Raw genomic sequence first — 10,867 nt, 5'->3', positions numbered from 1 at the left:
AGAGTTAACCGAAACGGTGCTGGATGATGCCGCGGCTCAAGCAATCTGTTCTGGGACTTGGTGTCCATTATGTCCACGTTCAATTGAGTTCAAATTTAATATTTAACTTTTCCTCTACAATAACCAGCAGAATAATAGGGAAGGCTGGAGGAACAGGAACCAAGGATGGATGGAGGAAGCTAGGAAGCTGGAGCCAGCCTCAAGGGTCTAGAGAGCGAGCCAATAACACCACTTCCAGAACGGCTGCTATGCTGCCTCTACTGGATTCAGGATGCAGTCGGGAGGCGGGGCAGGAGGCGGGGCTGCGGCAGGTGTCACTCCACCCCTTTGAGGGTTACAGACAAGCTTTAGGACCTGGTGTAACACGGAACGTGGTTTGGAGGCGGGCTAGGGGAGGCCGTCGCTCATATCGGACGTCATCAGGTCGCGCTGGCGGAAGTGAGTACTCCAACAGCAGCGGACGAACATTTCTCTTTCCTCTCAGCTTGCTCGCTCCATGGCGGCCTCTGCCCAGCAGCCTACTCAGCCTGGCGGCGGGAAGCGCAAAGGCAAGGCTCAGTATGTGTTGGCCAAGCGGGCTCGGCGCTGCGACGCCAGCGGGCCCCGTCAGCTACAGCCCGGGCTGCAGGGCATCCTCATCACCTGCAACATGAACGAGCGCAAGTGCGTGGAGGAGGCCTACAGCCTGCTCAACGAATATGGCGATGACATGTATGGGCCAGAAAAGGTACCGGTCCTGGGGTTGGTGGGCCGGCTGGCGGGTCTTGCAGGAGGAGGGAAGGCTGGAAGGTTGGCTGCGGGTTTGGGCCTGCCCGTCTCGGGTAGGCGGTGTAACCGTTGTAGGGGCGTGGCCTAGCCTGCGTTTCCGCCCCTAGCCCTGAGAAGCTCGCAGATTTTGGCGCTATCAGTTTGGTGCTCGAAGTTCTTGCTCCTTCTTTCCATCATTAATCACGGTAGCTTCCATTACTTTTATTTTTGTGAGGCAGTCTCGCCTTGTTGCCCAGGCTGAAGTGCATTGTTGCGATCATAGCTTAGGGCAGCCTCGACTTCCGAGGCTCAAGCGATTCTCCTGCCTCAGCCTCCAGAGTAGCTGGGACTACAGGTGCGCACCACCACTCTTGCCTAATTTTTATAGATAAGGGGGTTTCACTATTTTGCCCAAGATAGTCCTAAACCCTACAGTCAAGCGATTCTCCCATCTCTGCCTCTCAAAGTGCTGGGATTACAGGCATGAGCCACCATGCCCGGCCTAGCTCCCACTTATGGAGTTCTCATCGAGGGCCAGGTGTGTGCTGAAGCTCTTTTAGAAATATGCTTCTCATGACAGCCTAGTAAAGTTGGCAGCAATAATGTGTTTGTCTGAAGCAATAATATCGCTGAAATAATAGGTTTATTAATAATGTTAGTTATTGCACTTAAATTACATTTCAGAAAGTACAATCTTTTTTTTTTAACCAATATTATCTAAAGACTCACTGGTTGGAAATGGTATTACTGGCTTAGAATCTGGATCAAAACACATACACACTGAAGGATTAAATGAAGAAGGGTAATACAGAGGTAATTTGAATTGACGGCTCATCCTTTACTAGCTTGGGGACTCGGACATGGGTGCACTATTTGATGTTGGTAAGTTAGATAAAAAAGAATAAGACTGACTAGTGAGTTACTTATGTACATAAAGTACAAACTGGTGTATTATGAAAGTTTCTGTAAATGTATACAATTATTGTGCTAGACTGGGGGATTGGCAATTTCATTGGGCACTGGGGGACAGGGAACTGGGCAACAAGTATATGTCCTGTCTATGCTGGTACTTTAAGCAAATTCTTTCTTTTTCTTTCTTTTTTTTTTTTTTTTTTTTGGAAGCAGTCTTGCTCTGACACCCAAGCTGGAGGCTGGAGTACAGTGACATGACCTTTCTCACTGCAACCTCCACCTCCTGGGCTCAAGCGATCTTCCTGCCTCAGCCCCCGAGTAGCAGGGAATATGGGCATGTGCCACCACGCCTAATTTTTTGTATTTTTTTGTAGAGACAGTTTCTCAGGCCATGTTGTCCAGGCTGGTCTCAAATTCATAGGCTCAAGGAATCTGCCCACTTCTGCCTCCCAGAGTACTGGGATTATAGGCGTGAGCCACCATGCTTGGCCAAAATTACTGAACAATGTATTTCTGTGCCTTGTTCCTTAATAGAACAAGAGTAAGGATTTTTAATGCCACAAGTATTTGGTGTAATCTTACCAAAAGGACAATGTCATATCAGGCACACAGATATCTTGTGAAAGTGTCTAGGTACACACTGAAATGATTTATCTGGCCACATTTCTCTCTGTCTCAAACTGACAAGATGCTTTTGAAAACATTTTCAAATGTGACATACCATAGTCTAAGGGAACTCCCTCTTCCTCCACATTTTCTTTTTGTTTGAGACAGAGTCTTGCTCTGTCACCCAGGCTGGAGTGCAGTGGTGCAAATCTCAGCTCACTGCAACATCTGCCTTCTGGGTTCAAGCAATTATCCTGTCTCAGCCTCCTGAGTAGTTGGCATTACAGGCGTGCACCACCATGCCCAGCTAATTTTTGTACTTTTAGTACAAATGGGGTTTCACCATGTTGGCAAGGCTGCTCTCGAACTCTTGACCTCAGGTGATGCACCTGCCTCGGCCTCCCCAAGTGCTGGGATTACAGGCGTGAGCCACTGATTCTGGCCTTGCTCCACATTTTGAAGGGAGTGGTGTCTGAGTCTCATAATAAAAAGCTTTATTATCAATATTGAGTCAACTGGGCATGGTGGCTCACCTAAGGAGCTTAAGACCAGCCTGACCAACTTGGAGAAACCCCGTCTCTACTAAAAATACAAAAATTAGCTGGGCATGGTGGCATACGCCTGTAATCACAGCTACTCTGGAGGCTGAGGCAGGAGAATTGCTTGAACCCAGGAGGTGGAGGTTGCAGGGAGCCGAGATTGCACCATTGCACTCCAGCCTGGGCGATAAAGCGAGACTCCATCTTATAAATAAATAAATACTGAGCCACCTGCCACCAGGGATTTCACACGAATAGTTACTGATAGTGTTTAAACGTGAGCTGTTGTGTCATTTCTGCTCATTAGTTTTATGCAAACAGCTTACAGACAAGGATCAGCAGCCCTCTGGAAGTGAGGGAGAAGATGATGATGTGGAGGCTGCCTTGAAGAAAGAAGTTGGTGATATTAAGGCATCTACAGAGATGAGGCTAAGAAGATTCCAGTCAGTGGAAAGTGGAGCAAATAACGTCGTCTTCATCAGGACACTTGGAATAGGTGTGATGAATACTTGTCAAGATTATTGATTTCATAACATTTGGGTATCTTCCTGTCTCAGAGAATGAATACTGCTTACAAAATGGCTTCTTGGGCATGGCTCAGTTAATCATTTGATGGCAGCCTCCATACGTAGTATTAACAATAGGCCTGTGGAGAGGTAGAATGGGGTGGTGGACATAGCATTGGCTTAGGAGTGGAAACCTGGCTTTGCCCCTTCCTTTGTATCTAACTTAAGGTAGAACTAGAGTGCTTGTTCTGTCTAATGGGGGCAGCTTCTACTCAGCTCCAGCCAATTGTTGCTCTTGGGAATGCAGGACCAGATGTTCCAGTTTCTCAAAAGAAGTTGGAAGTCTGGAGTTTTTTGAAAAGGGTCAACTAATTTAAAAATTTTTGTAGCAGCCCCAAATAGACTTGTATGTAGGCAGGTTACAGCCTGAATACTGCCTCTTCATGATCTTGTGTCCAACATGGTTCTGGGATTTCTCCTGGGTCTGAAGTTTAGACTTCTGTGCTAACTTAGCTAATGGATTGATTACATCTTTTTAAGTGACTCACAGATTTTTTTTTTTTGTAAAAAAGTATGTACAGTACTGTTTAATGTACTCTTGATAGTTGTTACAGGAAAATAACAGCATGATATTATGGTCGGAAAAGTCAGGACATCACAAAAATGTTAACAGTGTCTACCTAAATAGTCGTTTCTAGTGAAAGCAGTAATAATGAAAACTTAAAATATTAGATACAGTATAGTACATATTAGGCCCTGAAGAAACATTAGTTGAAAAAAATGACTAGGTAGATTCATTTAAGATTCATTACGAGAATTTCTTTTTCTGTCAACTTATTGCCAATGAAAATTCATTTTAGAGTTTAGTGTTTAAGATGTCTGAGAAATCATCTTCTTGTTTGTTGTGTTAACTTTTTTCTTTTTCCTTCAGAACCTGAGAAATTGGTGCATCATATTCTCCAGGATATGTACAAAACTAAGAAGAAGAAGACTCGAGTTATTCTACGAATGTTACCCATCTCTGGCACATGCAAGGCTTTTTTAGAAGATATGAAAAAATATGCAGAAACATTTTTGGAACCCTGGTTTAAAGCTCCGAACAAAGGGACATTTCAGATTGTGTACAAATCTCGAAATAACAGTCACATGAATAGAGAAGAAGTTATCAGAGAATTGGCAGGTATGTTTCTCTTCATGATTTTCCATAGGTATTCAGTGGTAAATACTTGTTCTTGGGTTTTTTAAGAATTTTTCTTTTTGAAGATTTAAGGCTTACATTTTTGAATATAAAACAAATATATTAAAATGTTTTAAGAATAATATTGAATCAACTGATTTCAGTATGTTGGATATGAGATTTCTGGTAGTTAAAGTCTTTTTTAACTTGAAATTTTTTTGGAAAAAAAAGTATTCTTATTAAATGTCTTAGGGTTTCATTTGTATTTATTTATTGTAAGTGTTCAGAGTATTTGAAGTCCACATAGAGGAGTGGATTAGTGTATGTCTTGTTTTAAAAAGAAACAGGGACAAAAGATGTTTTTCTATCAAACTTAATGGTATCCTCCTCAGCTATGTGTTTTCCTGTTTCTACAGGAATAGTGGGCACCCTCAATTCAGAAAATAAAGTGAATCTCACCAATCCACAGTACACGGTGGTAGTAGAAATCATCAAAGCTGTCTGTTGCCTAAGTGTTGTGAAAGATTACATGTTGTTTAGAAAATACAATCTCCAGGAGGTGGTGAAGAGCCCTAAGGATCCATCACAGCTTAACTCAAAGCAGGGAAATGGGAAAGAAACTAAATTGGAATCTGCTGACAAATCAGATCAAAACAACATAGCAGAAGGAAAAAATAACCAGCAGGTGCCACAGAATACTGAGGAGCTGGGGCAGAAAAAAACAACGTCTAATCCCCAGGTGGTGAATGAGGGAAGAGGCAAACCTGAACTTGCAAGTCAAGCCACAGAAGGATCCAAGTCAAATGAAAATGACCTCTCATAGGAGGTCATTTGGTGTTGAGGTGGGTTTTCCAGCTGGGGTTCTGTGAAATGTTGCTGGGGTTTCACCTGAAATTGTGACTAAAAACAGTTTTTTATTTGTGTGCTGCATTATGCTGTTCTCACAGTAGTGAACAATGATTGCGCAGCCGTGTTAACAGTTTTGTTAGGGATCTTTCAGCTCTTCTGATTTTACGTATGGGCAGACCCATGTGCTACTATTGCAAAGAGGGGAGGATGGGAGAAGGGGGATGTTGGCCTCTCCCAGTCTCCTCTTATGCAGCTGACTTATGGGAGTGAACTGACTGAAGTAGAAAATCAGAAGGAAGTTTTCATTCTAAGGAAGGAGTTTTTACATGCTACAACTCAGCTGTCCCCCTGCCACTTTGTGGTAAACACTGCAAAAATGTGGATCATGTAGGTTAGAAGTGAATTGTTTAGTGAAGTTTTTGGACTTTGGTGATTTTCTTATTTGGTTATGTCTGTTTTTATATTTTATTAACATTGGTGTGTAACAAAGCTGACAGTCCAGTGCTGCAATTCTGGAAGGCAAGATGTGAGAAAGAAGAGAACCTTTTTAGGCATAGAGCTACAGACATTTCTGAAAAAGCTGTTGATGAATTTCAGTCTTCTGAGTATACTTCAGTATACTAGTGCAACAAAGGACACAAAGAAATTCTGTCTTTATAATGAAAGCCACTTCTCAAGGGTTTTATATGGACTCAGTCCAAGCTGTCCTGTCCCGTTGTGCATTGTCTGTGGCATACAACTTAGAAAACTAGCAGCTCTAACTATAAATCACAGCCACTTGAGAAGAAAGGATATTCATTATTTTCAAATGGCTTTTGGATTATCAAAACAGTAAGGCTTTTGTTCAGAAACCACATTTAGTCAAAAGGTTTAGGAAGCAAATTATTTAGTAGCAGAACTTATCTCAGGAAAGGAAAATATGCATATTTGGTGAGAATCTAATAATAACATTAAAATGCTGGGGCAAGATGCAGTACAAAATTGAAAAAACATTATTCTCAGTAAGTTGATTTACTGATGATATCTCATGTGATACTAAAAAGATTTTGTGTCATTAACTGAAAAGGAGGAGCTTCTCTATCCAGGATGATGAGTCAACAGGTTTCACTAATATTTGTCATACTGTGGCATTTGTAAGATTTGTAAATAACAAAATTCAAATAAAACTTCTTCTGTTGCCAGGAGCCTGCCAAAACAAAGGCCAGTGTATAATGTTGTGACATCATATCTGATAACCAGAGATCTGTTATCTGCATTCCTAGTGTCCCATCAGTGGTTGTTTCCATAAGTCATTTTGCATTATTTAAAAAAAAAATTCTGATGTTGACATTATAGCACACTGCTTTCTTCCCAGAGATGCTGATACCAAAAACTTGAAGATAGAGTGATGTTCTGAATAATGCTGCAAAACTGGTTACCTGTATCAAAGACCCATTTATGCAGAAATGTTAAAAAACACCCAAAACAAAAACCTGGACAAACAGCACATAAACTTCCTGCACCGTACAGACATCCAGTGGCTTATCAGAGGAGGAGCTCTTTACAGGATATTTGAATTGAAAGGTGAATGCCAGAGTACTTACAAGGAAACAGCTTTTGCTGAGTGCTTTGGAAATGAAAAATGACTGCAGGAAGTAGCCTATTTAGTAGACATTTTTCATCACATGAACAAATGAACAAGTCTCTGAAAGGTTCTGGGGAAAAATTCTTTCTTAAAGTGACAAGAGTCTTAGATCTAAAAGTAAACTGACTTGCCACCTTGCCAGAGGAATTCTTGAAATATTTCTGTAGTCACTTGGACTTGAAAATGAAGAGTACAACTCTCAAATCTTTCTATAACCTACCTGGAGGAACGATAAAACCCAGTTAAATAGCATTTTCTCTCCTTTTCCCAGCACTAGTATATAACTGCATATGAAGAACCTTTTCTCTAAATCTGCTCAGCTTGAAATTTTGTCTCTGATGGAAGAGAATGAACGCAGCCCTAGTCGGACAGTCCTAAGTTTCTGTGAAATAAGAGGATTCTTCAACTTAGTGCTCACACTCACATACAATGAGGGTTCCCTGCAAGGGTTTCCTGAATTTGAAAGTGTTTTCAAGGCCTATTTTTGGGTAAAGCAATTGAAAAAGGCAGACACCAACAAAGTCTGCAAAATAAACTGTGCAGATTAAGAATATTAAGGAGCTGCAAAGTTAGCTTGAGGAAATAGGCTTGTCCATAAGTTTTAAAAAGTTAGGAAGTAGTAAAAATGTTAGGCCTCCTGCAAAAGTGGCTATGTTTATTTAATGGCTAGTGAACACGGGAATATATTTTTATCCTCCTAACTAGTGGTTCTGTTTGGTAAACCAGACTAGAATGATTTGAGAGGGGCAAAGATAAGGTAGGACTTTCCTTCTATAGCTTTACATATTTAGAATGTTAATGATGTTGAAGTTACCTTGAAAGGATTGATAAGAGGATTCCTTTTTTTTTTTTTTTTTTTCAACTCCTGTTCCCCACCTTCGATTAGAGGATTCTTAATATCATTTAGGAGAGTAGGGAGGATAGGATTTTGGTGCCTTCTTCAGCAGACTTGCTCCAAGACAAAGATTCTTTTATTTTGATAGTGTAAGACAAAAGGACTTGGGGAAAAATTGGCCATATGCCTACATACAACTTTGTGGAAGCTGCTACTCTATGGAATGATTTTGATTTTATAGTTTGTTTTTAATTGCCTTTTATATTTATTTGTATTTGGTAAGGCTCAGTAGTTACACAGGCTGTTCTTTCCCAGCTACAAAATCCTGTGCTTGGTTGTAACCTGAATTCATTAAAAGATTTGTTTTCAGGTTTATCAACTGTTTATTTTCACTGAAATTTGAACATGTTATTTTATAAATGATGAGGTTCCAGGGTAGGAAGTAAGTACTTTTTATTCCCCTTTAGTTTTTCTTTTTAAAAATGACGTCGGTTAAAAACAAAAAAACTGCAGTCTGTGGTTTATAAAACTTGTTTAGCTCCATAGAGGAAAGAGTATTAAACTTTGTATTTTGAAATATGTTTATCTAAGGTTAAACATGGTTTTCCAGTGTTATTTTTTACTTGTATTTTGCTTTTGGTACAGCCAAATGTCGAGCTTGTTTTTCATAGTTCCTGATATTTTCAGAAAAATGAAAATAAATTTGTTCCCTACAAATTGGTGTTCTGTAATTTTTCTTCCTTTCTGCCTCTTAGTAAATCTCTTTATAGTGTATATATATGTATATCATAAAAGATGTTTATATGTCAAATTATAAAAAGTCATGGACATGATCCTAAAAAGAAAGATATAAAAAATATATTAACTACCCTCAAATAATGAATACTCCTAAATCCAAGTTTCAGATATTTTACAGTTAATTTGCTTCAAAATGAGGTACAGTAATACAGTATGTAATTTCATTAAATTCACTTACTGAGTTTTAAATTATTTGTACTCATTTTAACAGTATTTTAATGTCTTGAAGTTTGATCTCATAAAGATGTTAAGCAGAAGAAATTGTCTTGAACATTTATCTTAGGATGTATATCTTGAATTAATCAGGCACAAGATAAATAAAAAGATTCACTGTGTACATTCTTTTTCTGAGTAATCATTTGATTCCTGTTATTTTAAACACTATATCATATTAATTTAAACACATTATCAATACCTTTGTCAGTTTGGTTCTTAAAACAACTTTCGTCCATATATTTTTAGACTTTTATTTACTTGAAATTTTTTAACTAAGTAGAAAACAAAACTTAAAGCAAAACAAAATGTCAACAAAAATTTCAACCAGGAAGGATTTTAAACATTTTAAGAGTAGTCACTGAATTATCAGGAACAAATAATGAGATAAAGCAATCATGTTACTACTTAACCCTCTAGTTTTCTTATCAAGCTATGTTTGTTCCCATTCTTGGTCTCTTAAAACGTTGTGTTTGATTTTCCCAGTGATTGTCTTTGGGAGTTCTTCAACAAATTCCACCTAACTGATAGAAAAACGTTGAGACGCTTGCTTCCATCCTTCCAGTTGTCAGTGCAATAGGAGACAGCTTGCATGAAATGCTGAGACTGAATTTTAGAGTTGAGATTATCTTAGCCTAAGCTCATTGTATCTCATGGACACCAGAAACTGGTCTGTTTATATAGGAAAGACGACAGTGTAGCTCCATCTTACAGGTTTTTAGTGCCAATTCACTTAAATGCTTGGCGACAAGAAAGTAATAATCCCTTTACCCTATTGCTTTCCCGTAGTTCACACTAGTCCTAGGTCTCTACTGTTCCTGGTAGATGGACACTACACCTAAATGCAAAAAGAACACTTCCTGTCTTCAGAGCTGGATCCTGGAGGTTTTGAGGAAGAGTTTTTAGGTATAATTCGGAAGATACACAGTTTTCTTGTCTGCCCTGAGTTGACCATAAAAATCCTCTTTCTGTTCTGTGAAAATAAGACTACTACTGTATTTTAAAATGCACTCAAACAGCCTTTCTGAAAGTGAAGGTCACTGATTTAGTGAATTTAATGGAGAAAATGTGAGTAGTTCTTAGGTTGATATCAACTACCTTTTGACTGAAATGATGCTAGCTGAAATAGAAATCTCATGCAGAGGATTAGTCTGTATAAACCAATTCCACAGAAGGAAACTACAAGGCCATCTTCATGTCTTTATATAGATTTGTTCTTAAATCCCTCTTTGAAGAAAGTTTCAGGAAAGATTCCATGGTTTCTTTGGATATTATCTTCTTTCTGAACATTAAACCCCTTTGAATTTATAGGGGTATTAGGGCCAAGAGTCCTGGGATAGATGAGTCAAGTGCTGTCCCTAAGCACAGGGCACTTGGCAATTCTTGGCTACTGTGCTTTTCTCATACAGAATGGGACAAATTAGTTCTAGAAAGATTCTTAGTAGTGATTCAGTATTGCAGAGTTGATTAAAAGCTCTAGTTTATCATGTATTTGTACTGTTCTAACAAAACATTTTAGAGTTCTTAGGGCTAAACAAAAAAAAGGTATCTTCTACCTGTATAATGAGCTAATATAAAGTCAAAATCCAGTAAAATCTACATTCTAGCTTAGACCCTAGTTTGGTAACATCTGAACTTTACTTTTGGGCAAAATACTTACCTTTCTTGTATATTTGTAAGGTGCAATTGTTTTTTCACATGATCCTGAAACTCAAGAGTTAATTTCTCTGGGTTGTAGGACTTAAAGGGTAGAGCTAAGACAACAGAAGCTTTCACTACCTGCAACAGAAAAGTTAATTTATCTTGCTCTATTTGTTTTTCAGACACATCAAGAATCTGCAACCAGTGCTGAACACAGGTACTTACTATTTGTTAATAGCAGTTTGAATGATGACTGCAAATGCCAGAGATTGCCTCTGAAACAAAGCTTGGATACAATTACAAAGTGAGAGGCCGGGCGCGGTGGCTCAAGCCTGTAATCCCAGCACTTTGGGAGGCCGAGGCGGGTGGATCACGAGGTCAAGAGATCGAGACCATCCTGGTCAACACGGTGAAACCCCG

General features: G+C 39.3%; 1 protein-coding gene and 1 long non-coding RNA gene across 2 annotated transcripts; one reads left to right on the top strand and one right to left on the bottom strand.

The window, feature by feature from the left end:
* The first annotated feature begins 272 nt into the window (after window positions 1–272).
* THUMPD1 (THUMP domain containing 1) lies at window positions 273–8,508 on the top strand. The gene is made up of 4 exons (XM_017534320.2): window positions 273–727; window positions 3,126–3,300; window positions 4,242–4,490; window positions 4,904–8,508. The coding sequence occupies exons 1-4, from the start codon at window positions 497–499 to the stop codon at window positions 5,308–5,310; spliced, it is 1,062 nt and encodes a 353-aa protein (XP_017389809.1). The 5' UTR covers window positions 273–496; the 3' UTR covers window positions 5,311–8,508.
* Window positions 7,992–10,611, bottom strand: LOC108308481. Its single transcript, XR_001826928.2, has 2 exons — window positions 10,467–10,611; window positions 7,992–9,326 (listed from the first exon to the last, which is right to left on the bottom strand). It is a non-coding gene; the product is annotated as an uncharacterized LOC108308481 (long non-coding RNA).
* Window positions 10,612–10,867: the final 256 nt, after the last annotated feature.

The sequence above is a fragment of the Cebus imitator genome, unplaced genomic scaffold (genome assembly GCF_001604975.1).
Source record: "Cebus imitator isolate Cc_AM_T3 unplaced genomic scaffold, Cebus_imitator-1.0 Scaffold85, whole genome shotgun sequence".
Classification (NCBI taxonomy): Eukaryota; Metazoa; Chordata; class Mammalia; order Primates; family Cebidae; genus Cebus; species Cebus imitator.
The sequence above is the reverse complement of the archived record's forward strand: the minus strand, read 5'-3'. Positions and strand labels throughout refer to the sequence as shown.

What these genes read in the sequence shown, in the direction of transcription:
- THUMPD1 (XM_017534320.2), top strand. Translation starts at nt 497, where the DNA reads ATGGCGGCCTCTGCCCAGCAGCCTACTCAGCCTGGCGGCGGGAAGCGC. An exon ending in ACATGTATGGGCCAGAAAAG is followed by an intron (nt 728 to 3,125) that starts GTACCGGTCCTG and finishes TTATGCAAACAG; the next exon opens with CTTACAGACAAGGATCAGCA. An exon ending in CATCAGGACACTTGGAATAG is followed by an intron (nt 3,301 to 4,241) that starts GTGTGATGAATA and finishes TTTTTCCTTCAG; the next exon opens with AACCTGAGAAATTGGTGCAT.